This window comes from Cyanistes caeruleus, chromosome 2, assembly GCF_971803275.1.
Source record: "Cyanistes caeruleus chromosome 2, bCyaCae1.hap1.1, whole genome shotgun sequence".
Taxonomy (NCBI): Eukaryota; Metazoa; Chordata; class Aves; order Passeriformes; family Paridae; genus Cyanistes; species Cyanistes caeruleus.
In genome coordinates this window covers 57,854,813-57,881,152 of record NC_141702.1, presented here as the reverse complement: position 1 = coordinate 57,881,152, position 26,340 = coordinate 57,854,813, and the positions used below count along the sequence as shown (strand labels likewise).

General features: G+C 40.3%; 1 protein-coding gene across 3 annotated transcripts; it reads left to right on the top strand.

The window, feature by feature from the left end:
• Positions 1-28: 28 nt before the first annotated feature.
• RMND1 (required for meiotic nuclear division 1 homolog) lies at positions 29-20,444 on the top strand. 3 transcript variants are annotated; one of them, XM_086877241.1, is made up of 12 exons: positions 29-135; positions 2,761-3,275; positions 7,057-7,165; positions 10,040-10,115; positions 10,466-10,505; positions 13,489-13,589; positions 14,851-14,957; positions 16,969-17,033; positions 17,889-17,965; positions 19,085-19,205; positions 19,907-20,023; positions 20,263-20,444. In XM_086877241.1, exons 2-12 carry the CDS (start codon positions 2,775-2,777, stop codon positions 20,293-20,295), a joined length of 1,347 nt encoding a protein of 448 aa, XP_086733367.1. In that variant the 5' UTR covers positions 29-135; positions 2,761-2,774; the 3' UTR covers positions 20,296-20,444. The 3 variants fall into 3 exon arrangements, with proteins under 3 accessions (XP_086733367.1, XP_086733368.1, XP_023779598.2); XM_086877242.1 differs by lacking the exon at positions 29-135 and adding an exon at positions 810-1,593; XM_023923830.2 differs by lacking the exon at positions 29-135 and adding an exon at positions 1,025-1,378.
• The last annotated feature ends 5,896 nt before the right edge of the window (positions 20,445-26,340 follow it).

Here is a 26,340-nt window from a genome sequence, read left to right as displayed (position 1 = left end):
TGGCGCGCGGGCCGCGCCCCGCCGCGCGGCGACGGACGGGCGGGGCGTGTCGGCCCGCGCGCCCTGGCGGGGCCCGGCGGGCGGTGGGCGGGGCCGCGGCTCGCGCGGCGGAGAGCGGCGCGCCCCCTCCCCCAGGTCAGTGCTGGCGCGCGGCGGCGGCGGGAACCGCCTCGCCCCTCCCGCCGCGGCGGCGGCGACGGGCGCGCGCGCGGGGCGGGGGAAGGGAGGGGAAGGAGGGCCGGGCCGGCGGCGCAGCGGGTGCCCTTGGCGGCCCCGCGCGTCGGCCGGAGCTGCGGCGGAGCCCGCGCTGCGGCACGGGAGCGGTGCGCAGCCCTTCCCGGGACAGTCCCGGGGCGGTGGGGCCTGCCGCAGCGGCCGCGGGAGGGGTCTGGGCAGCCGAGTCGGCCTCGCCCGCCTTGCGGGACAGTTCCGATCCTGCCGCGAGCGGGAGCGCCCCGCGACGCTCCTCGCGAGGAGGGCGCAGTTTCGGGGCGAGCCACGAGCCCTGCCTGTGGGTTTGAGGGGTGATACCCAACCCCGTGCTTCCCCCCCCCCCAGGGTGCCGTTCATGGCGGCCGGAGCGGGGCGGCTGCCGGGCGCCCCCCACACCCCCCGTGTTCGGGTGTCGCTGCGCGGGGGTGACGCAGCAGCGGTGGAGGCCGCGGGCCGGAGGGGGGGCGGCCCCCCGCGCGCTGGCGGCGCTGCTCTCCGCGCCCGCCAGGGGCGCCCGTCAGGCGCGCGCGGTGGGGGCGGCCCCGGCGGCCTCGCTCTGCCCGCGCGGGTGGGGCGGCCTCACGTTCCTATTGGTCGGCTGTCGGCCCGCTGTGCCCGCCCCTCCCGGCACGCAGCCAATAGGAGTGGAGCCCTCCATCCTCGCTTCCCTTCCCCCTCGGCGCCGCCGGGGGCGGCGCTGCCGCTGTTTTCCTTGGAGCAAAGGACGGCGGTGCGGGGGCAGGGAAGAGGCGGAGTGTCCCGGCGCCCGGGGCTGGCGGGCCCCAGGGGCAGCTGGAAGCATCTGGACTGCGTGGGCAGGGCTCGCGGGCTGGTCTGTGCCGGTCCCGTCCGCCCGCCGGCGGAGCGGGCCCGCCCTATCCGTACGTGTCGGTGGCTGTGGCGCAGCAAGCCGGGCCGGGGAGGCATGGGGCGTGGCTAAAGTGTGCCGCATGCCGAAGAAATGTTGGAAAATAAATCCCCAGCTCCATGCCGGCTGCTCGGAGGTGGCGCCTCCTGTCTCGTTGTAGTCGCCCTTAGTCCTGCTTTCTTCATGGATTGCTGTGTTCCGCTCGTTCTGCCTTGGTGCCTGTGGTGCCACGGGTCCGACGCTCAGGCCCCTCGCTGGAATTCAGTCTATATAAGCTCTCTTTCCTTGCAACTTACTGTAAGGCTGTACAGTTGAAAAATCATTTCTGGTATTACTGATCCGGGATGAGGTTTTGTTGGCTGGGAAAGCCAGCAAAAGCATTTAGAGTCTCTTTCTGCCACTTACCACACACTCCTGGAGACTTTACCCCTTGCCCCAGCTCTCCACCACCTGGGTTCCAGAGTTTCTGTCGGCTCTTTTTTTATCCAAGAGTTATCAGCCCCTTTAAAAAAGTAAATATGCCTTGTCCTGGATAGGGTCGCTTTCTAAATACAGAACAAGTTTAAAGTGAAAATAATAGTTGGTCCCAGTAAGTGTGCCAGCAACAGGCTTCTAAATTGGGCAGAAATGTACAAGTGAAGAGCATGTAAAGATACAAAATTAATCCAAATATCAGTTCATCTAGGTATCCTTGTCAGGACAGAGGGCTTGTTCCACAGCACACACCATGATTTGCTCTTTAAATCAAATGTTTATTTGAACTATTGTGTTAAATATATTTTTAAGTATTGAAGATCCTTTTTCAGTTTTTGAAGAATGTTCACAAAGGGGCAGGGTTTTGAATTAGACACCTTAATGACTTTTTGTTAATAATTTGCTGAGGATGGATTTTGTGTCGTAAGGGAAATGTTCTTGATTAATGAAACCAGATGAGGGCAGGGACTTGTCACTGAGTTTTTTCAGCAACTGAAACACATGGACTGAGGTACTGAGTCTGAATATTTTTGTTTTATTAGCTCACACAACGTAGTGTAAGTATAGTAGGGCTGCTCTTAGTCTGAGCTGCCAGCATAAGGACACTGTTGTGTTTCAGGCTGCACAATGGCTCTGCAGGCAGGCCTGGTGGTCCCTGTAGCACCAGGATGTTCTGGCAGGAGCAAGGCTGTGAGCCGGCTCCGTTCTCACTGTGGTCAGAACAGGTGGCTGGGGCTGGGTGTGTGATCGGCTGTTCATGGCACAGCAGCTGGAGCTGATGCTGAGCAGTGTGTGTGTTCTGGAGGTGACATTCCCATACAACCGCGTAGTAATCTAATTGTTTTATTATATATCACAGTGATTCACACATCTTTAACATGTGTGCTTGCTTGCTCACAAGCAGTGGGGTTACTAAATGTGCAAGCTGCTGCGCAGAATGAGCAGCCAAAGGAAAAGATGCCCACTTGTATATTGACACAGCAATCAGTTCTGTTTTTTCACCACTTGCTGCAGGCACACAGATGTGTTTTGATCTTAGAGTATTTCAATAGGATCAAAAATATCCTTTTATTTCCACCAGTGTGATGTGCTGAGGAGTATTAACACATGCAAGAGTAATATGGACCACCTTTTAGATAAGAGAAACAATATTATTTTTTTCCAAAATGTTGATGGATGATTTTGTTTGTTTGTTTTAAATACAGTTCAGAGGGAAGAAATGAGACTGAAACTTCTGCACCTTCAGACGAGATCTTTCCACACTTTAACAGCAATACGTCAATGCCAAAGCTTTAACAAAACTGGATGTCTACTATTAAAGCCGGATAATGAAGTTGAAAGAGCGGCTCACAGAACAGCAAAGTCTTGCAATTTGTATGCACTGAAACCTGTGTTCCCGTGGTTGACAAGTCAGTATGTGCAAGTCAGGAATTGGCATTTTCTCCAAGGATTTCTGTCCACTTTGGAAAGAAATACTTATTATCACAGTGGGGAGGGTTTTTTCTCATCCTGGAGACGTTTGGGTGTGGCGATGATGGAAAACTACAGGCTCAATAGAGAGTGGATCATAAAGCTTAGGAACACATCATCAAGATTTTATGCAGTTGTATCAGCTGGTAAAATTGTCCCCAAACCCAATAACCAGCCAGTTAAGAGGCCACCAAAGGCACCGAGGACCAAGCAGCCATCCAGAACGAACCTGCCGCTCTCAGACATGAAGGTGAAGTATAACATTTATACTTTATGTGACATTAAGGGAGTGTATCAATTTAATTTACATTCAGATGTGGATTTAGATGAACATTTTAATGAAATTAGCATAATTATTTGGTGAGAAGGACTTCATTATTTATACTAGTGTTGGAGCTTTGCAACACTAGTGAAAACCTGATAGAAATGAATTTAACTTTCTCTGCATTTCTTTGCTTATCCAGATCTACCTAGTTTTAAGGTTTGAGTGAAGCAGAAATAAAAGTGAAAATTAATAGTATAAAATTTATATTCAGATTAGGTTTCAAATGGGAAATGAATGTGCAAGTGTAGTCTGTGATACCTGAGAAAGATCATTCCATGTGTAGAAATAGCACCTTGATTATCAGACTCTGAGGTCTGCAGAGGAGAGGCAGCAACATACTGTTTCAGATACTGTGAGGTACGATGAGGAAGAACAGTGCATATTTGTAGCCATATCTCCTTAAGTTAGCTCTTAGCAAGCCATGCCTTAAATACACTTGAATATAGGATTTCCATGGCAAATCCTGGTGTCAGATGCATTACTGTTCTCAGTCTAGAACAACAGAGTTCCAGGGTGTTCTTAGTAAAATAGTATGATGGGTGAGACTAAAACAAGCATTGTGCCTTCAGTAATAGCTTCCACACTGCAAAATATATCTGTTATGTGGTCTGCTGAACGTGAGCAGAGAAAAGTTTTACTGCTTACCTTCTCATAGCTACGCTTCTGATTAGTGTTTTGTGTGATGAGCAGGGGGTATGCTTTAGTGTAACATAAAGAGGTAGTTGTGAACAATGTAGTTCCCGCTCACATTTTTATGTTGAAGAGGAAAGTGAAAAAAAAGTCCTGAAACATTATGTAATGTTTCTAGGTTTTTAGGCATGCTATGACATTACATTTAGAGTTTGATTCTTCTTGGTTTCTTGGTTTTGGGCGAAGTAACATTTTTGAGGCTGTGGAATGACAGCATAGGATGTAAACAGTTTGTTTGACATTTTCATATATATGTGCAAGTAATATGTAATGCTATTTTTAAATTTTTTCCACTGTGAAGAAATTGAGAAAATACTGCCTGATACACTGAAATAATAATATACTGCCCAAGGAAGTTTTTGCATGGCAAAATGCTGAGCCAGAAATTACCTCTAGTATGGCAGGCCCTAATGCCAAGGGCATTGCCTTAGGGACATCTCCTTGCCATCTTCTCCTGCCTCTGGAGACAGCAGTTGCGGGCCCACTCCTGAGATTCTCAGTTAGAGAACCCTGCGATCTGTGTTTTCTGTCTGGGCCTGACACCTTCCTTTTGCAGAGCTCCTGGTGAGTGAGGTCCTTCCCATCCTCCCAGCACTGGTCTTCATGTGTTTTTACAGACAGAGTGCTGGGCACCACAACATAAATTGTTGTACAACCAGTTTTTCAGGATAGATAGAGGAATTCTTGAAAGCAGTTAAGTGGTTTAGTCAGTCCATCAATGAGTGGTACCATTACTTGGATAACCTGGTATGATTTGATGGCAGGAAAAGCCTCTGAGCTAATTCTTAACACTACAGCCATCTAGCATAGAAGTAGATTGAAATCCAGGCAGAGACATAGTATTTACTACACTTTAGATGAAGATTGATTCCTGTGGTGATATGAGGACTAAAGTTCATCCTGCAGGTTTTTTTTCTTAAAATTTTTTGTATGCTAAAAGTGGAAGAGAGGAACTAAGGAGAGTTACGATTCCATGAGCCTGTACAGTTCTTGAGGGCACGATGATACAGAAAATGAGTTGTCAACGTACTTAGCTGTCCTTAGGAGTACCCATCCTGTGTGCTGCTCTGAATAGAATCTCAATAATGCTGTAGGCAGAAAGGAGGAGGGGATGAGTAGCTCGAGTTCCCTTCTAGCACCACCAGTACAGGTGCTGTATTCTGGGGTTTTTGAAGTTTGCAGGTGAAAGTGGTGTAGCAGAAAACATGGCATTAAGTTTGATCAGACATTAAACACGTCTATTTTAGGATAAGCTGAGTCACATGATTAGAGTAGATTTTTTTGTCTGTATCTCCACTGGCACCCATAGACACATATTTTAGGTGTCTTAATCACAAATTATGCCTAAGCCGAATGTTCTCTATCAAACAAGATTTTTGCAAATATGTAAGTGAAAGTTACATTGTAACCAAACCCAAAAGTAGTTCATATCCAAAATGCTCTTTCAGGCATGTAGCTTAGTGGAAAACCTCTGGTTGTAACTAAATGAGAAATGTAGCCATTGAAACTAAAATTGCATCTGTAAGGCAGAAGGTCAATCCTGTAGTGCATTTGCCTTGAAATGATGAATAGCCCAAGTAATAAACTGTGGGAAGCACATGAGAACAGGATAGAGGTTTTCCAATTGTACACTAACTACAAGATGAGAATTTGCTTCCTTAACTCTTGACAGAAGAGTTTCATGGCAGAGGATGTGTACTTACAATAACCAGAGCTTTTTGGAAGAATCTTCAGATTCAGATGTATAATTGGCACTGGTGATTTAGTGATTGAGAATGGATTTATACAGTTGAAATTGTGATAATGAAACTTGATACTTCAAGGGAACTGAAAACACAGTTCTGTTCCATTGTTAATTCAGCCTTCTAGCAGAGTTGTGGGAATATGCCTACAAAACTGATCTCTGAATATTATAATTACTTTGAAAGCTTATTTTCTGCTCGTGGTTGCTGAATTAAGATGACGTGTAAGCAAAGCTTTGGATGTGAGAGTAGAATGTTGACATTAAAGAAGAAAAGTTCAAATGTGAGGTGGTGATTCTAATGATTGATGACAGGCCCTCTGCAGGGAGCAGAACCCCTCCTGAAGCCTTGCTATTTGACAGTGTTTGAGTGCTGCAAAAATGTAACTTGGATTTTAGGTGGAAGTGTATTGTGGGCCTAAATCCCTGAAGATGATCACAGTTCTTTTGTTCATTTGTTGTTAGTTACATCCCCATTTGTATTAGTTACAAAAAACTGGGAAGTGACTGATCCACAGTGAGACATTGCTTTCTGGTTATCTTCCACTACATTGCACTGAAAAACAATTTTGTAGGTTGTAAGTGGTATCAGAACAAAGAAATACACTTCAAATGAGTGGTAGAATTTGCAAATTAGTTTATTGTGACTGGTTTGATTAATCAAGAAAATCTCACATCCCTTCACAAGTCAGAATCATCGCTGTGGATGTGTGGCACCTGCAGCTGGCCCGGAAGGTTGGTGACCTTCTGTGCTGCACTGGCTCAGCCCTCAGAAGTAGCTTGGTGCATGGCAGAACACGATGTTTGTGGTTGGAGCTTCTGCTTGATAAACAGACTGGAGTAGTCAAACGCCATTTATCTTTAAAACACGGGTGTTAAAACTGCTGTCAGGGGTGTCTTGCCTCTGGTTTCAGTGGTCAGCCATGTCATAAGCCGTGGGATGGGAGAGCAGCAACAAGTGCAGCTCTGCTGTTCAGTTATTTGATTGGCATGTGGGGAAGAAGGGTTATGTTTGTGGCTCTGTCACAGAGTTTTTTGTCGTGACTTCACTCATGCCACCTGGCTTATTCTCAGTGTGTGAATTGCTTTCCCACTTAACGAGGAGCAAGTGTGCCTGTTAGTGTATGTACACCATGGACCTCATGGCAATGATACCACAAGAATAGTACATAAATGGAAATTGTCATTATCTTAATAAATTTGAAGCAAACAGTTGTTTTATTACCATCTTGCTTCAGCCTTGCCCTAACTCAAATCTCTATTCCTTTGGCACAGAATCTGATGCAGTGCACAGCCTTTGCAACAGCAGATGAATATCATCTTGGTAATCTCTGTCATGACCTGACTTCACATGGATATGTTGAAATAACAAGTTTGCCTAGAGGTAGATTTTTGAAACATTAAATGCAATCTTATATCTTGGGAAATAAAATAGGGGTGAGGGATACAATTTTTATAACTTTATGTATTCTTATTCTGATAATATCTTGGAATATATCATACTGCCTGTAAAATTATTGCTTTGCTTAAAGATTCTATTTGCCTAAAAATCCCCACAACAGAACCTTTCAGAATAGCAATATGAGTGGCTCTTGCTCTTACCCTCTGATAATTTTTCCCAACATAACAATTAATACCAGAAGTATAGAAAAATCACATGCATGCATGAAAAATAACTTTGGAAATTGACTGATACAGAGAATTTCTGTAGACATTCACTAACTGTTACTTTTTGCTTTTAATTAATCTTTCAGTAGTGAGGTAGTGCAGTATCAAAACAATCTTGTAATTTGAAGTGTTGAGTGTTGCATCTTCTTTCTGTACCCATATTTCTATTAATGTAAATCACAGAGTTGGAGAGGACAGCATTCAAGAGAGAGCTTTGCTGACTAAGTGAAATGAAAAAGATACACAAATAAATATTTAGTTCTAGTAAAGAGAATGCTGTTGATACTTTTTTATGGGGCCAAGTATATCCAAGAAATTGTTGAGTGCTTCACTTAGGTAGGCTTCAGCAAAATAATTGATTCTGGTTTCCATATAAAGTATCTCTGAAGATGTGGAAATTATGGCTTGGAAATAGCTGCAGTATATTACAAAAGAAAAACAAATGGATCTTATTATAGCTTAAGGAACCTATGCCCTGGAACAGCTGTGATTTTCTTATGTCAGTAGTAGAATGCCTTTTCTTTCTTCCTTTGGAAGAACAGATTACATGAAGCTAGGAGAAGGACAGGCAGTTCATGGGCATTTCAGTAGGGCTTATGAAAAGCCTGTCTGCCTCTCAAATAATAATCAAAGTGCAGTAATACTCCAGTGTGTCTCTTTCAAGCATGAGATTTACTAATGATTGTCTTGTTCTGAAAGATGAACAGGAAAGACAATACCCACTAGAATATAGGCTTCATGTTCCTTTGTAATTTCTTTGTATTAAAACTAACCCTGGTTTCACAGCTTTGGGGTAGAAACTTTGTACAACCCCCAGCATGACCATGAATTAAACATTAGTGTTGATGTTATTTTACCCTGGGAGTGTCAGTTTTGCCGGTTCCTTTTATTTCTTCATGGTGTTTTTGACTCATAATGTGAACTGTTTATCAAAGGTTTGGAGGAAGTGATGATGAAAGGATATTGGATTGTGCCAGCAGATCTGAAGTGTTGTGATGGTTGGCATGTGCATGTAGCAGTGGTTGGTTACAAAGCCAAACACTGAATCTGGGAAAATAATTTTCAAAAATATTACCACATAGAAATCTAAAACAGCAGTTACTGTGTGAATTTGTTGCTTTGTAGTATTTTTCCAAAGCATTATTCTTGTTTTTGAGCTCTTCAAAAACATTTTAGAGGCAGATCCTGCATTTCCACTTAAAGCAGACCAAATTCTCATCAGTTGTGTGTGTTTTGGCTGGAATGGATAAATAAAGACATGGCTGGTATTTGAAAAGGCAAATGAGAACATGTAGGCAAATGTTACTTCCATGATGAAGTCAAACTTCACACTTAAAACTGCTCTATTTATTCATCCAGTGTTTCTGAACTGGAATATTAAGTCGAAGAAAAGTCTTTTAAGGGATCATTCAGATCAACTGTGTGGTCCCAAACCATATGTTATCAAAAGTGTATCTGATACTTGGTCATGACTCTCTGCTGCCTCAGTCTACCTGGCCTCTATGGCCTGAGCACTAAAGCAGAAGGTAGAATTTGTACCCAGGCAAAAGTAACAACACTTGATACCCTGTCACTTGACTTGAGATTTTCCTGCAAAGGCATTTCAATTTTTAAGGCCTAGCTGTTAGGCCCTGCAAAATCTTTGTGAAGTCTCACTTTAACTAGATGTAGAGGGCTTTTCTGGTCTAGTTTCCACTAATGCTGCAACAAAAGGAGTCATGCTGGTTTGAAACCACATCAGGACTTCTAAAACTATCTGTATTAGTGAGTGGCACAGTGGAGAAGATTTATAGAGGAGAAATCAAACCCCTGTTTTGAAAACCCAGCAACCACATTCTGTAAGTTTGGGGGAATTCTACCTGGACTAGCTCTGGTCTAATCCTTTGTAACAAATGCCCCATTAGTGGTTAGAGTACCACAGGAGCATTTTTTTGAGCTTTTCTTTCATTTTAATTTAATGCAAAACCTCTCATATTTTATGTACTGTTGTGCAGTGCACATCAGGAGGGTGGTAGAGGAGGGTGGGTGGAAGATCTTTTTCAAAAGCATACTTCTGATGTGCAGGGAAACGCAGGTGTAGGCTCTCCTGTCTTGGGGGTACACTCTTTCAAGTTTCTGACTGACAAAGCAAAGTCAGCACAATTTGAGTGCAGATTAATCCCTTAGTGTATAGAAAAGAAGAAGAGCTTCTGGACAAACAGATTTGAATGGTAATTTCTCTGCAACTGTGCACAACTTCCATAGTTGTCTCACATTGCATGTCCACTTCTGTATTCTGTTCCCGGTTATTTACAATGTCTGCATAGTTTTCTCCTAAGTCTTTTTTTTCTTCAAAGCTGCTACCTTTCATTAACTGAAGATTCTGGTGAAGTTCCCAGTAGAGGCCCAGTTGGTCTAGAGTGTGACAGTTTGGAGAAGCAGTGTAGTTCAATACTGTAGTTGGTCCCTGGCAAGCATTTCCATCCGAAAAATAAAATGTGGGACTGGCTGATGTGTCAGTATGCAACTGTTGAATTACATGCTTACAGCTATCATCTGACATGATTAGAAGTTTGACTAATTATTCCATTTTTTCACTATTTCAAACCAGATGCTGCAAATGTTTTGGTGGTCAGTACTGAGAAATCTGCAAAAGATGATGATCCTGGCATTATTTTTTTCTTCAGGTAAGCTATAAATCATGCTCAAAACATTATGTCATTAACAGTAATCGTGTGAAGGAAATAGTACAGCTTGCTAGATCATTGTCTTATACTATCTCATGAAACTCAAGGAATAACTGTTCAGTCAGAATGATTAAAAGAAAAAAATCAGAATTATTTAAATGGTTAAAAAACTTCTCGTGGTTTTTCATTGAAGTATGGTTAAAAAGCAACTAGTATGTAATTTCTGTGAAGATAGTTTTAAGTTTTTTTTATTCACAATGACAAAAGTTGCCACTGTTCAATTTGAGTATTCCATTAAAATACATTTAAAAAAGAGTATGATTACACTCAGTTTTTCCTTGAATTCACAGGGAAGGGGCTGTTGTATTTTGGAATGTGGAAGAGAAAAGTGTAAGTAAAGTGAAACTTGGTTAAAACTGCATAAGCAGGTGTTTTGTCAGTCTCACAAAGCTCAGCATGCTAGAGGTTTGTTTGGGAGATGGATCTTTCTATGAAGGGAAAAAAAAGGATTGATTCTTCTCTAATGAGTGCAGGTTCTTGCCTGCTACTGCCCTCAAGTGTGTGGGCTGCTGATACATCACTTTTGAAACTCACCTACTTAAGACAAAAATCTGAAACCTTCATCTTGTGAGACTGACAAAAAAAAAAATTCATGCAGCTCTACATCCTGAAAAAGTAGATCAGAAAAATCTACTTGTGAATGACTGTTTGAAAAGCACTAACGTAATAAAAAAATATGTTAGAAGGATCATTGCATTCTATTGCATTTTAAGTCAAGACTATTAAAGACTTATGTTTGTATAACTTTGAAAGAGAAAAAAATAAGTATTAGGAACTCTTTAGTACTGTTCTGTGTTTTTACCAGCCAGCAATTTTCCTGAAGGAAGATTTTATTGGTTGGTATAATTACTAAATATGCTGCTGACATATTATATTTTGGTGATCTTTGCTGACCTAGAAGAGTATGCCAGAGGCATGTCTATTTTAATGAATATATTTATAGTTTTTTAATGTTTTAAATGCATTTTTATTACTATGGTTGAACTGGATTCTAGATAGAAAAAGTATTGACCTTATCTGTAGGCAGAGTATGTGAAATTTAATGGTGTAAGATGCATAGAAATTCACAGGAGGATTTTTTATTGGGGTAAATGAAAACACAGAGCAGTTGTTTACAGATGTGAACAATTTCTGGATTCAAGTTCACTTTTTGTTTCAGAACTGGAATGTTCCTGATTTCCTGTATGTTTTGGGGGGTGTCAGTGTATCAGGTGTCCTACAAAAAGATACCAGCTCTCCCTTCAAACCTTGCCTGTAGCACCCTTAGGATGCTGTGGCTGTAACTGCACTACTGATGCACAAGTATTACTGAAGAGTGGCTGACTTAACTCCTGATGATCTTTGAGTTGGACACTTCAGCCCACCAGAGAAGTCTGAAAATCCTCCTTTTGTTGTACATGCTTAAATACCTTTGAAAATTTGATACCTTGTTTTCCTGGTCAATACTACTATCAGAGTTGGTCCCTTGCTAGCTTTATTTATAAAAGAGGAGGAAAAATGCCTCTTTCTTCTTGTTGAAATCACAGTCAAAATGACTTGCTCAAATAGAAGCAGTAGTTTTATGGACATGCTTTAATGAACTGAAACGAAAGGAGAAAAACCCCAAACTGGTCTGTAGAACAGAAACTGAAAGTAATTCAGTAAAACAGAATGTAGAGTATTGCTGGAAGTGGACAAAAGTACCACAGAAAGACTAGTAGGAGAAAAAAAACTATTTTAAATTAACAAACACTTAACTGTAACAGACTGATCACAAAAAGAAAATTAAAATACAAAATAGCAATTTCAAACACCTGAGTAGGAAGGTTACACAGCAGCTTCCTTACCAAAATAGCAAGGGCAAAAAGAAAAATCAGCTTTGAGGGTTTTTTTAAAAGGAAATTGTGTGACGTAAGTGCCCATAATAGCAAGAGTTTGCAGCTAGTGACTCCAGAACATCTCTTGTAATAAATTTTACTGTGTCACAACTAGTCCCTTCTATAAAATTAGGCTGGACCTAGAAGCAATGCAAGGTTTGCACTGCTGAACTGTCCCTGGACGCTGCTGTTTGGCAGAGGTGACTGGTCTTAGAGCAGACCTTCCTTTTTTGTCACAAGACTTGAATTATATGGCAAGTCTTAGTCATGCTAATACTGAATTGAGGATTATAAAAGAAGCAGTTTCAGCTGTATGGTTGAGGGGGGTTTTTTCAGTGAAAAATGTTACTGTGTTACCTAGATAGATAGTATCACCAAAATTCTTGAAAGCAGTGAAGAAAGCTAGCAGTGCAAAGAAAATCCTTCTTGCACGTGATCCAACAGATTTTTTTAGAATACTTACCCTGGAGAATATGCTTTATGAAAAATGTATAGGGTACAGTTTCGTGCTAAAAGATTTAACTATGATCTTTATTTTAAAAAGTGAGTGCGTTTTAAGTATGACTTTGTAGAAATTGAACTCTTGAAAGAAATTATGCATCAAAAGTCTATTGAGGTTTTGTGGTTTGGTTTTTTACTGGCTGTTGGGTAGCTAAATGCCTTTTAAAAACTTGTAGGTGAGTGTTTTTTTTAGTTCAGAATTTGTTCTAATTGCAGATGATTTTTTTGAGGGGAGCCTTGTAGCATATAAAAAGGAACAAGGATCCTAAGTCAGGTGTCAGAGGAGAAAGTTTTTGTGAGAGAAAAGGGCTCTTTTCTTCCTGCATCAGGTTTTAGTGTGCTGGAGAATAAAGGAGCAGTGAGATTATTTCTGCAAGTAAAATTGCACATTTAACTATTTACAGGGGTGAATGTGGCAGCTGAAACAATTTTTCCAGATTTTTGTAGTGGTAAAGGGTTTCTGTAATATAACTGACCTCTGGTAGCTGAAACAACTACTGATTTCAGCAGCAATTAAAAACAAAACTACTGATTTAGCAGTAAACTAGTAATTTTATCAGAAACAACCACTTAATGTACTTCTAAAGATTGATTCCCACACTTGGACATCTGCCAAAATCTAGTACAGCTCATTGTTATAATACTGAATACACCCATGTTGTCCTTGCTGCTGCTGTGATTAATCCTTACCCTGTTCCATGTGTGCATATATAAAGTGACATTTCAGTTTTCCCAGATTCCTTGCAGTTGTTCATAGCTACAAATTCTTCTCAAACCACAACTAGTTTCAGAAGTAAACTATGTTAATAATAACTTCATTATTTATCACACCTCTTCATTGTTAGGTAAATAACTTCAGCATGAAGGTTGCATTCATCAGCCTGCCCTACGCAAGTTTTTTTGCAGAGTGCTAATTTACTGCATGGTAACTATTGCTGCAATTGTCTCCTTCTTAGATGAAGAATATCATGCGAGTGCTAGAGCAGCATGAAATTCAGCCATATGAAGTTGCATTGGTCCATTGGGAGAATGAAGAGCTGAATTATAGAATAGGAGAGTAAGTATCTTCAGGCATTCTGTATATAAAAGCTAACAGGCACCTAAACCAAATTCAAGCAAAAGTAATTCAGATAGTAAAAATATACTTGTCCTTACTTTTTTTTCTGAACGAGTAAAATAAAAAAAAAAGAGAACAGTAAATCTTGAGTTGAAAATGTTGCTGTCTTGGTAAACTTGCAGGTAGTGGCCTTTGGGATTTGCTTATACAATATATCTTGTAAATAAGAAGCTCCCTGCCCACACAACTCTTCAGCAATGCCAAATAGACACTATGAATGTCACAGCAAAAAAACTAATGAGCATTATTGAGAGGAGTCTGATTTTAAAGAGGATGCTCTATACAAGCTTTCTCTGTGTATCCTTGAGGTTCATACACAAAGTTGTAATTCCTGCATGTACTTCATTTCCTAGTAAAATTACAACTTGATTATTGTGTGATGATAAACCTGGCAAGTTAACTTTCCTTGTTAAATAAAGTTTTTTCATCATGAAAAGAAAATTATCTCTACAGAAATATTTCACAATGAAAATGATTATATAAATTACCTGTAATTTTCCAACAGCACCAGAAAGCAGCCCCTAGACAGGATACTGTTAATACTAGGAACTGAACTAATGAGGTTCAGCTTATTTTAGGTAACCTGATAAGGAGACAGGTGTTTGGTTTTTCCTCACCATTTGAAAACTGCATGTACTATTTAGTTGTACAATTTGTGATTCTTGACATGCTCCATTGTGCTTATGCATGTTTCATTGTGAGATTGACATGAAAAATTGAACAAGTCTTTTGTCACCTTTTCTTTGCTCCTTGCCCCCTATGCAATAGAGGTTTCAGGGAAAGTAACATCATAGTGGGGAGGGAGGGAGTAAGGTTGATAAGAGTGACAGCAGAAAATGACAACAGAAAGATTAACAGAGGAGCTAAAGAGCGGGAGAGAGGCCAGCAGCCTGCTTACTCTGAATTATCTGTGTGTATGCAGCAATGCTACTGTTACCGTTACAGCTTGCTGCACTTGCATTTACACCTAGAAAATTTGGCCATAATACTTACTTTAGACTGAGGAACTAATTTTCAGTGATTTGTTGTGAATATCATCAGGTTGAACGTGAATAAAATGCAAGGATGGGGATGATACCCATACAGATATGGCATGGCTTATCTAAATAAACAACCAGCCTTTCTTGCACTGTCGATTATTCTTTTATGTTCCTATACTAGTGGCTCGGTCAATGAAGGTGCTTCAATCTTGTCTTAACAGAGGTCAGTCAAAGCTCCATAAAGGACAAATCTTGTTAAATTCTGAGTTGGATAGTGATGAAGTTCTTCTGCAGAAATTTGCCTTTTCAAATGCTCTTTGTCTTTCTGGTAAGTTAATGTTGTTCATACTGTGTAGTCTATGCTACAGATTTTGTGAAATGTCATTATGAGTGGGACTTGTATAGTGACAGGCTGGAAAAGACTTGGTATCTGGTTTAGACAAACTGTGTAAAGAGTGATTGTACTTCAGAGTGAGAGGATTTTGTTTTCAATGCTTTTACTGTGTTTTCTGTAAATTGGAATTGCCTTTTTCAATGTAAACTATTTTAAAGCTGAACAAAGCATATTAACAAACATACTTTGCAAAAGATACAGATTCTACTGAGCATCCTGTTACCCACCCTTGAGAACTATCCTAGGGTAACAATGAGCGTAGAGTTCAGTATTAGAAACCGCTCAGTAATCTTGGGTAATTCATACTGATATCATTTCCTCTGACAGAAACAGCTAGATGCCAGCTAAAGAAGTGATACAGAGCAGCTATTCCCAGCTGGGGAGGTGTATCAGTGACACATATGTGGACCAGAGTCACAGATAATGTTTGCAGGCTTATTAGCCATGGTAGCAGACAGTGGGAGGCACTGTGAAGAAGTCAGGCTCACCAGTCATGCTGCTGCTTGGGCAAATAACACCTGTCTGCTGCTTCAGACCTTGAATGATGTAGAAAGTGGGAGTTAAGAACTAGCAGCACTAAGATTGTCCTCAAAAAAAGTCTTTAAAGGAAGTCTGGTCTGTCTACTTCCACTGCCTTTAGGGCAAATTCCAGGATTACAGTAATATTTTGGGGAAGTGCACCTTTACACAGGAGAGAACCAGAATGCACATTTTTGAAGTGCTACACCATTCGATCAAGGAGTGCAGTGTAACTAAACGGTTCCTGACTGTTGAAGGAAGAGCTGTTGAGGAAAAAGCATATTGTTCTCTATAGTTTTCTTATTCATAAAGCCACTGTATGGAAGAGTAGCACTTCCTAAAAGCGAGCAAGGGATTTATTCCCAGGAGATAATGTTCAGTAAAAATAAAGGATGCAAGCAAGTATAGTCCTTCAATAGATTTATGAACAGCAGAAACCAATCTCTGTCAAATAATGGGTGACAGATGAAATGCTTACTGGCTGGGTTTTTTTTTCAGGGGCTAAATTTAAAGTCATTTAAGTCAGTGACTTGGATTAGGCCTCTGTATTCAAAAGATGAGTGTGCAAAATACTCAGCATTGGGTTTACTGGCAGTGTCCTAACCAGATTATACTATTGATTACTACCATAGAAGATATCATTTGGCAATTAAATCTTCCCTGATGAATTTTTTCTGGTTGAATGGGGTTAACTTTTGATCTGTTACTACTTCATTCTTGTCTGGTAATCTGTGGACTAAAGAACAAGCCCCAAATTATATTATCATCTTGTAGAAACATTTTTCTAGGTTCAAGCTGAGGCATAGCAGAAGTTGTGTGGCTGATGCCAGTGCTGAACTCAGGCTTCATTAGAACAGAAGTCAGTTATCTTCAGTAACAGTACACTCACCTAAAAACAGAAGATTGCTCAAGTTTGAATTGAGCTTCAACAGGAACAGGTGGAGTATCTATACAAGCTAACTCTCTGTGGTTGGAGCAGTGCAGCAATACTGCACTAATGGAGAATGAGAGCTGTGCAGGACACTGAAAGTGCAGTGGAGGCTCTTGAGGTACCACATGAAGTCAGCCTGATGCCAACATAGCTCATTATCTCCAGCCTCCTTGGAATGTAGTTTGCAGAGGGCTCACACATCCAGTAGAGCACTTGGACACACAACTTCTGAGCTGAAGCAAAAAATCTCCAGGATCTGAACTGATCACTTGGAGAAGACAGCTGCGCTCATGGTGAAGCTGGTTCTGTGTGTCAGTGCCCAGCCCAAATCTGTCCACTGGTACATGAACAGTGATTGTATAGTACAAACTGTAACCTGCTGCAAATAATGTCTTTAAGCATTGACATGTCCTGAAGCAGCCTGTTGGCAGATTTAATTACTTGAAAGCATTTGTACCTCTCACAATCATCTGCTTTGTCATCTCTGTGTTGCAGTAAAGCTGGCTATTTGGGAATCATTACTGGATAATTTTGTGGAATCTATCCAATCAATTCCTGAGGTGAGTTATTTGTAACTCTCTCGTCCTTTTCTCCTATACTTGTAAAAGATCAGTCCAGATTTAGCTGAGGAGAGGGAAGAAGTATTTGATGGTAAATCCATCAGTGTAGAGAAGCTCAGAACACCTGCAAAGTGGTCGGTTTAAAGGGCTTTAAATGGCTGGGGAGTGGGGTTCTCCATAGTAGTAGCATTCCCCATGTTATGCCACTGTCACTTGCTACTGGTGGAATGTACGTGTAACATGACAAGCAGCATTTAAAAACCTGGCCAAACACAGTGTGTGCTAACTTGGACTGAAAATAATGTGCTTTGAGTTGAATATAATGAAGAGTTTGAGTGAATTACTTAAAAGTTTTTCATGGGACTTAATTGCAGTAAAAGCCCATATGATGTTGTATATAAAAATGACATTTGTAGGTTTCAAAAGAGAAAACGTTGGTTTATTACTTTTATATGAAGGAAATAAATGGTAATACATTGATTGTTGTAAGGAGAAAGTCTTTCAAAAGGCTAAGGAGTGACAAGGTAAAAGAACACTGTCATGACTTTAAAATAAAAACAGCAGGAAGGAAAAATAAATGATCTCTTGTTGAGGAAATCATTTATAGAAAATGCCCCAGTATTTCTGTAGCTACTGATGATGTAGTCAGTGATTTATTGAGAAGCCTGGATGAACCAGTTGCACGGTGATATTCTTAGAAAGCTAGAGAAGCAAGGCACTAAGCAAAAAACCCTAAAATGTTAGTAAGTACAGTATGCATTTAGATTCTAAGATACTTCAGGCTGTAGAACTCTGGACTTTTTAACTCCTAGTATGTGTTACTTGATCAAGCAGTGAAGACTTCCTACTTTTCAGATTCTAAAGTCACGAAGGAAGATAAAACTCTCTCATGCAGATGTGATGCAGAAAATTGGAGAACTCTTTGCACTAAGGTAACTTTTTTGGTTACACCCAAGACATTGTATTACAGAGAATGTAAAAATTGCATTGTGCATGACACAGAGCAGAATAGACACTAAATAGAGCAGAGTGAGATAGGGTGGGAGAATTCCCTCTTTTGACTGAAGACTGTGCTATTTACATTAGTAAGGGGAACCACTGGCTCACCACTCACACTGGTGTTTCAACTGCAGGCATTAAGAGGCAGTATATCATAAATGACCAAATACCATGCCCTTTTCCCTTCCTGAGTCCAGCAACATGTCTCTTAACTAGTAATTATGGTAGATACTAAAGCATGTAAAGGATACCAGGAGAAAGGTGAGTAGGTAAAACTGCTAACTACAACCTAGAGTTGGTAAAAATCTTTTGTGATTTCTGTTCTTCCCTTGACTTACTCAGAAACCACTGCTAAGTTACTGGATGTAATGTTTTTTCCTGCCTCAAGTGAAATTTGGCCTTTGTTGACAATACAACTATTACACACTATAAAAAAAAAAAAGGGAAAAAACTCTACCAAAATCTCCAATGTAAAATTAAAAAAGCAATTTCTACTTCAAACGCTGAGGTTTATAGCCTTACTTGAAGGACTGATCAGTAATCAGCAATGACGTTCCAAGTATCCAAAGGTTTATGACAGCAATATGAGGAAGGCACGAGATGTTAGGTTTTAGCCTTTATGATGCTTACACCATAGCCTGATTCTGAGGGGTGTCCTGTCCTCACACATCCAGCATGCAGTACCAGTCACATTTAGGAGTTCTGTATTGTTATTTTGCGTACTGCTACAGTGAGCTGGCGGCATGGTTAGGGACCTTTCTACAGGTATTGAAAATTAAGGAAGGCAACAGGTTGAGGAGGCAGTATTGGCATAAGGCAAAAGTCACTTATGTTCAAAACAGTTCCACAGTAGAGTACTCCCAGAAAAGTTTCAGGAGATATGACCAATTTTAAATAATCACTCCAATTGTATTTTTACAATGAAAGGAGATTCTTTTTGTAGTCTATGTAGAATTATAGGAAAATTTTCTTACTTCATTTAACTGCATGTAAATATTTGCTCATATTCACCAAGAGGAAGCCTGAACTACAGTAGTACCCATTCTTTTTAGACACCGTATAAATCTGAGCTCAGACCTGCTAATAACACCGGACTTCTACTGGGACAGAGAAAAACTGGAAGAGCTTTATGACAAGACTTGCCAGTTTCTCAACATTAATCGCAGAGTTAAGGTGAGTGTCTTATTGTGAGAACCTTCCACACTCACATCAATTGTCTTTGGCTCAGCAGGGGCACAAATTGCTCCATGAATGTGTTTTAATTGCAGAAAGGAAATAAATAATAAGATTTTATACACTCTCCCTACTCTCTAAGTGTTCTTAGCCCACTCACACCTTTACCTTAGGTTTAGGTTAACCTGCCTCACATGAATGGTTTATTTCCTGAGCCACTAAATTAGGCTTTAAATAGTTAGAAGAACTGAGAAGTGGATTCTTCTTACTGACATGGTAATTCATGTCAGTTCTTGAAGGGTGACATAAAGTTTACTGCTGAACCAGAATAAGTAGCACCAAAACTACCTTGCCTGGTGGTACAGCAATCATAAATATTTAATTTTGAGGCATTCCAGAAAGCTGTATTTACTTTTGCTTGTGATTGTTTTCATGAGTATGTATCACCCAGAAACAGTTCAATACCTGTAGATGCATATCTAAATTTATATTCTTTTGGGGAACCTATTGAAATAACAGGTCCATTTATACTGAAGCTTGTTGCTTCTGCATTTTGTCTTAGAGAATTTTCTGTTCTTAATTTTCTGTTCTATTTTGCATAGGTGTTAACCCCTTTCTAGTTCTGTAGAGTGTGTTTCCCTGTTCAGTGATCTAATTCCATTTCTTGAGTCCAGATTTGTGATGTTTGTAATTGCTTGCAGGTAATGAATGAAAAGCTCCAGCACTGCATGGAGCTGACAGACCTAATGCGAAATCACCTGAATGAAAAGCACGCGCTGCGTCTTGAGTGGATGATAGTAATACTAATCACCATAGAGGTTGGTGGGGCTTTTTTTCCAGTATTAAGAACACAGTAACAAACATTTTCTAAACTTCATAATTTGAGAATTAAGATTACTGCATTAATGTGATGTACATGGGGAATTAGTATTTGTTCTTTGCAACTTTCAAATGATAGCTACAGTTACTTTTCAGATTACCTGATTTATAGTGTAAACTGGTTTAATGGTTTTTAAATAAAATAAAAATTCTTATCAGTGTGTTTGCTGTTCCACAGGTTCTGTTTGAACTTGCAAGGGTAATTTTCTGATGACAGAACTCAGGAAGAAGAAAACAGACAAAACAATAGAGAACACAAGACCTGGAAAATTCCAGTCATACACTTCTGGAGAATCATGAAATTGTGTATCTTAATAGATCTTTAAATATTCTACTCAAATAAAAAAAAATTAAAAATCAGTCTGTGAACATTATTCCCAACGACTGTACTAATAATGTTAGAGAGGGCCCAATTTATGGATGAATCTCATCCATGCTGACTGTTTTTGGTGAAGGACTCTACTTCGTTCTCCCGTAACAGTTAAAATTATGCTGAATACTTTGCTACTTTGTGTATTTCTGATTATGTTTTCCCTCATGTTTACCAGCTCACTCTTGGAGAGCTGCGACAGTGTGCCAAGCTTGGAGATGGCATCACTATTTGTTCTCCTGGCATGATTCTAATTTATTTGGCAGATATATTTAATACTGTATTCCATCCCACCAGAAAGTGGCGTATACATACCTGTATGGGAATACATTTATTGAGATGCAGTACTATTTACATTATTTTTTTTACATTTAGTATTCATATAGAAGGGGAATTAGTTGATCTCAGAGGTCACAGGGACCTGTAGCAAAATGGTAAACTAAAGAAATATTTACAGAATTTCTCTGTCCACCTTACCATGCTATCTGATTTTTATCAGTGTAAGTTGCAAGGAGTGACTTAGCAATTATTAATTAATCTTAAATATCCTCTAAGGTAAAAGTTTCTTCTTTTTTATTTTTAATCTATTCCTAATCTACAGAGTGTTACTTACTCAAGAGGATGCACAGATTTTTTTTCCTAGCAACTTCTTTTGCTAAATATATTTTCAGAAACTGGTACACAACTGCTGTTTTATCACCTGTTTCACTTTAGTTCACTGTATTCAATAATAATTCAATAATTCAATAAGGAATAGAACCTAAAGATTCTGTTAAAAGCTCTTCTCCTGGAGCATCATTAACAAGCCATGATGACTAAATTCTGGCTGAAAATGCAACTACAGTTGCAGTAGCTTACTGTTTTCTCTTCACCTGAAAGTATTATTTCTGAGTGCAGTACTGGACTCCTGCTGAATACATCAAACAGACATAATGGAGAAAATAAAGTCAGGCATAGCTAGCAGAAACGTCTGACTGCAAACCCATCCTTTTGCCATAAATTACAATGCACTGCCATGGGTGCCTCTGCTGCTCCTAAGAGTAAGCTTTCTCCATTGGAATCAGAACAGATTGCAACCAGAGGTCTTGGTTCTGGAATAGCCCTTGCTCAAAGAAGTGAACTGGTCAGAACAGCTCGGTGACAAAGACTTGTCACTGCGGAACTGCTCTGCATCAGTAGCCTGACACTTGCACAGCATTGTTAAATAACAGAATATTACATTGTTTATGCAGCACGAAAACTTATCAAGCACCACTTAATTCCAATAGCAGAAAATTAGTTTACAATTTAATTATCATTTTTCCAGCAAATATTTTTCAGGCTTCTCCCTTCCCCCACTCTGAGGCAATACTTACACTCAAAGACATTAGTTCCCATTCATCTCACATTTAATGTTTCAGTATTTCAGCTAAATTGCTAAAATGTAAATATGCAGACCAACTGCATCACTAAGAAAAGTGGTTTTAACAAAGTCATTTGAGGACTCTCTAAAAGCATGAAGTGCCCAGTCTTGATTATCTGAAGTATTCTGTCTCAGGACTGTAAGTTACCAACACCTCAAAACAAAAGAAGCGCAGTTACTTTTGAAATTGTGAATCAGTTTATCTTGGCACAAATCACAGGCATAAAGTCATACTGTGCTCCTTGTCAAGCCCCCAACCCTGCTTACTCCATTGATTGAGTGGCTAGTCACAGTTTAAATAAAAACCTAAAAGCTTCAGTTAGGCCATAACAGACCTTTAAAACTTTGGTTTTTTCATGGTGTATACACTGACAGCTGCATCCAAGCCTGAGGGGTTTTTGTCTTACCAGCTAACTCTATAGAGAATCCTCTTGCTATATTACACATAGAGAACCAAGCTGGGAATTGAGTGCACCAAGAAGGTAACTTGAGCTTTCACAGCACAATATACCAGGGAATAGAGCCCTCTGTGACCACACAGCACGTGGGAAACTCTCGCTGCCCGCAGTCCCTGTTTCTTCAAGCCAGAGATCCCTTGGGGAGCCTGTGCACATGTACACATGGCCTAACCAGGAAAAAGTTTTATGGCAGGGGCAGGATGAGACTCAAGCTCCAGAAGCAACACTAAATTGCCTTATTTGTGAGAACACACCCATCTTTTGCCTGCCTCACCCACCACATGCTGTCCTGGTGTAGCTGAAAACAACCTTCATCACTACAGTTAGCACATTTTGAGTCTTTACCAAAATGGGTTTACTCTAACCAGTAAGGGTCACATGAGGAAAAAAAAAGGAAGATGCAATAGCAATAAATACAGAATATGCAAGGAAGACCACAGAGAAATCCTAAAATATCCAGAACTCAGAAATTTTAACCTTTTTAACAAAATTAAGACTGAACGGTAAAAATCTCTTCATAGGGAGCCTTGTTAGATCATTTGTTACAAGGATCCCAATTGTGCAAACTGCTTTTATGTGTGGTTTTTCTGTCAGGTAAGGTAAAGGACAACTTATACATGATTTTCTTTGGCAGATCTGCTGGGAAGTTGTCACAAGAGTAGCTATTTGCAAAGCAGCAAGGAATGCTGAGAGCTGTGACTCAATTCCAGACCTGTTTTTCTGGGGTGACAGCACTCATGAGTAGAGTCAATCCCTGCTCTCTGCTGCACTGTTCACATCAGCTCTGCTTTCTGGATGGATACACACACATCCCTGGAGCTCTGTCACTGAGAGCTGCTTCCTCTGGAATACCTTACCTGTGTGGATATTAAAAATGCACTTGGGAACCACTGCAGTTTGAATCCTTTTTTTCCTAAGGAAAACAACATACAAGTACATATATTGCTGTAACTTTATAGTCAAGCTTCACTAAAAATGTCACTCCAGCCAAGAGGACATTGTCACATTTGAACTTCACCTGTTAAAAGTGGGCATGGCTAATTTCGGACTAAGCCAAAGGCACTAAATAGATGGCTAATGCAAGAACTGTGTTAGTTGGGTTACACTAAAAATTCCTGACAGAGATGAGTCTCCTAACAAGAAAAACTATACATACAGTTGAACCATTTCCTTAAATTACATACATTGTACTGACAAAAGGATGGTTATAGTTATTTCCCCTGGTCTATACTGCAGCTACTCAACTAGTTTTGTTCACTAGGTGTAGAAACAATTCTGGTATCTATTTGTCCGATAGCAGAAAACCAGCTTAGCCTACAGAACAAAAAAGATCCATTTCTTCATCTTTTTACCTCATACAACCCACACAAAAGGTGGCTCACACACCATGGATCTCCTTCACCTCTCAGACCACCAGCCCTACTGGCAACAAAACTGAAAGCTCAGATCTCCTTGGGGATCACTATCACCTATCACAAACATACCCACCAGCAAGCAAGGCAAGGAGAAGCACGGAAGCCAAGGCAACAAAAAGCAGAGCCATTCCACTATTGCTGCTGGGCCCTTACATCAGTTTTCCCAGGGGTCACTTTAACATTCCTACAATGCTGTTTGAAAGACAGGTGAGACTTGGACAACTGTGTGCACAGTTCTAACAAGAGGAGGACAGAGTGCTGGATAAAAAGCTTGGAGAACCTCAGAGGTACAATGTTCTAGCAAGAAGCTACTGCAGCTGTCACATTTGCCACCAAGCCTTCTTGCCAGCATAAATCAAAAGTGCAAGTGTTAGAAATGGCAGCTGTGCTAATAAAACATTTATAGCATTGACATAAACTCATGTTTTACTACAGTTGTACCTATGTGAAATAGGGTCTCACACCTTTGGGGAACAGTTCCCACATTGCCTAGGACATGCAACTCCCAGATCCCCATGGTTTCCACTCCTCTAGGAGTGCATCAGCAGTGTTACAGGGAGCAGTGAGCAAAGAGCTCTCCAGAACAGCGACTATGGTCTCTTACTTTCCAAAAATGATGAGAAATTTGAAAACTCACAAAATCTTAGCACTTTGAGCCTAATTAACATCACTAGAGCTGTTGAGGTTTTGACTATAGCAATAAAAAAATCTGCTATTCCACTCCAGATTTCAACTGAACTCATCCAAGAAGACATACTTACAGGACTTGAGACTGGATCAAATTCCTCCCACTGCTCAAGTGACTTTTTACTCAGATTAGCAGACACTTCCGTCATCCTATTAACACTTATATCATCAGCAGTATGCTCATTTACAATGTAAAATACAATCTTATCAGACAAAATGCTGCCTCTAATCCAAGTACATGCAGACCAAAGTAAACCCCAAAAGCTAGGGACTGAGCCTGTCATCAACATCATCACACCTAACTAAGAATGTGCTCACATGTGTGTACAACTATCTCAAATAGTCTGAACAGTCCTTTCAGAAAGTCATAAAAGTGGGAAAGAAATCCTAATCAAGTACCTCTAGAAACTCAGGAGGAAAAACCAAGCACGTCAAAACTAAAAGCACAGTAATGCCATTTAATGAGACATGGATAAATTTTTATTACAGTTTCAGGTGCATGGATCGTAACCTAAAAAACAAACAAACCCAAAACTCTGTAGAAGAGATAGAAGTAATATTTTAGATTCACATGGTAAGTTGGGCGTCCCAAATGCATCAGGTGAATGCTTATCACTCCCTGCGACACAGGTGACGTCTCAGGTGTCAGTCAGTACTGAAGGTCTGAAGTTTGGCAACATTACACTCAACACAGCCCTCTTTCTACAGATTCCAACAAGATTAGAAACTGCATTATTTCTGGATTCAAGTATTGCAGTCCAAAAAAAGGTGATTTGAAGCTGAATTATGAGCTGTTAATAATACAAATAAACCATAGCTAAGTTAATTTTTCTCCAGTTTCAGAGACAGCACAGAGGAGAATCCCACATGAATGCCAACACACAAGTAAGCAAGTGCAGCATAAAAGAGAAAAAGAGGCCAAAAAGCCTGCCAGATATCTGACAGAAACACACTGGTTTTCCTAAGTAGACCACTCAATTAAATTAAAAATTATATCACTTTTTCAATATCTTCCAGGAGAATGAGACAGATCATCAAACACTAAGCGACTTCAGCTCAAAAGTCCATGTACTCTCTTTACTTTGTATTTAGTTTGCAAAACTGAAGTGCAAGGGCAACCATTGAGGGGAAAAAATTGCCAAGTAGACTGGTTAAATACACTCTATAAACTTTCTGCCGCATGTTCACATAACAGAACTCAGAGAATTGTGCTGAACTACAATGGACATGTTTTTAAAATCTCAGCTATTCAAGATGGGTCTTAAAGGTTAAGTTCTGTTCAGCTGCTTTATTCTAAGTACTGGAACAGCAGCAGTCAGTCAGCTTTCAGCTTCATTGAAATAAAAAGTTGTTGGGTTTTGGGGTTGGTTTGTTGGGTTTTTTTAAGACTTCACTAGTCTTAAAAACCTGCACTTTTCCAATACAGTTTAACTTGGGTAAATAAATTAATATTCATGAACTATTTGATGCAAAGACTCAAGCTGTGCCTATCAAGACATCCATTAATTTCAGTGGGAGACGGCTTAGTCAAACTCACATAAAACTGGTCTAATCCTTTATCAATTTAGATCCTGTAAAAGGATCTAAATAGCCTGCAATGGCTGCAATCATCTGTGCAAGATACAAGATTCCTCCTCCCCAGCAGCACACCTGCTGTCAAGATGCGAAGTTCAAAGTTTGGGCCTTTTTTTCCATAGTGTATCTTATTTAATTACCATGGAAACAACATCCTGGGTACAGCTAGGGCCCTTAAATAAGTACCTTAAAAAAGGTAATAATCATCTGTACCTAATTCAGACAGTTGGCACTGGAGCATATGCTGTTCCCCATGAACAACAAAAAGCACACTGGAGAACAGCAGGAGCAGGGCTCCAGGGCAGGGGGTGCAAAGGAACCCCCTTTAACTATTTCTGCCCAAACAACT

Bases quoted from the DNA above. Each gene is read 5' to 3' on its own strand.
- RMND1 (XM_086877241.1), top strand. From the start codon at position 2,775: ATGAGACTGAAACTTCTGCACCTTCAGACGAGATCTTTCCACACTTTA. The intron at 17,966-19,084 runs GTAACTTTTTTG...CATTCTTTTTAG, and splicing joins GGAGAACTCTTTGCACTAAG to ACACCGTATAAATCTGAGCT. The intron at 20,024-20,262 runs GTTGGTGGGGCT...GCTGTTCCACAG, and splicing joins TAATACTAATCACCATAGAG to GTTCTGTTTGAACTTGCAAG.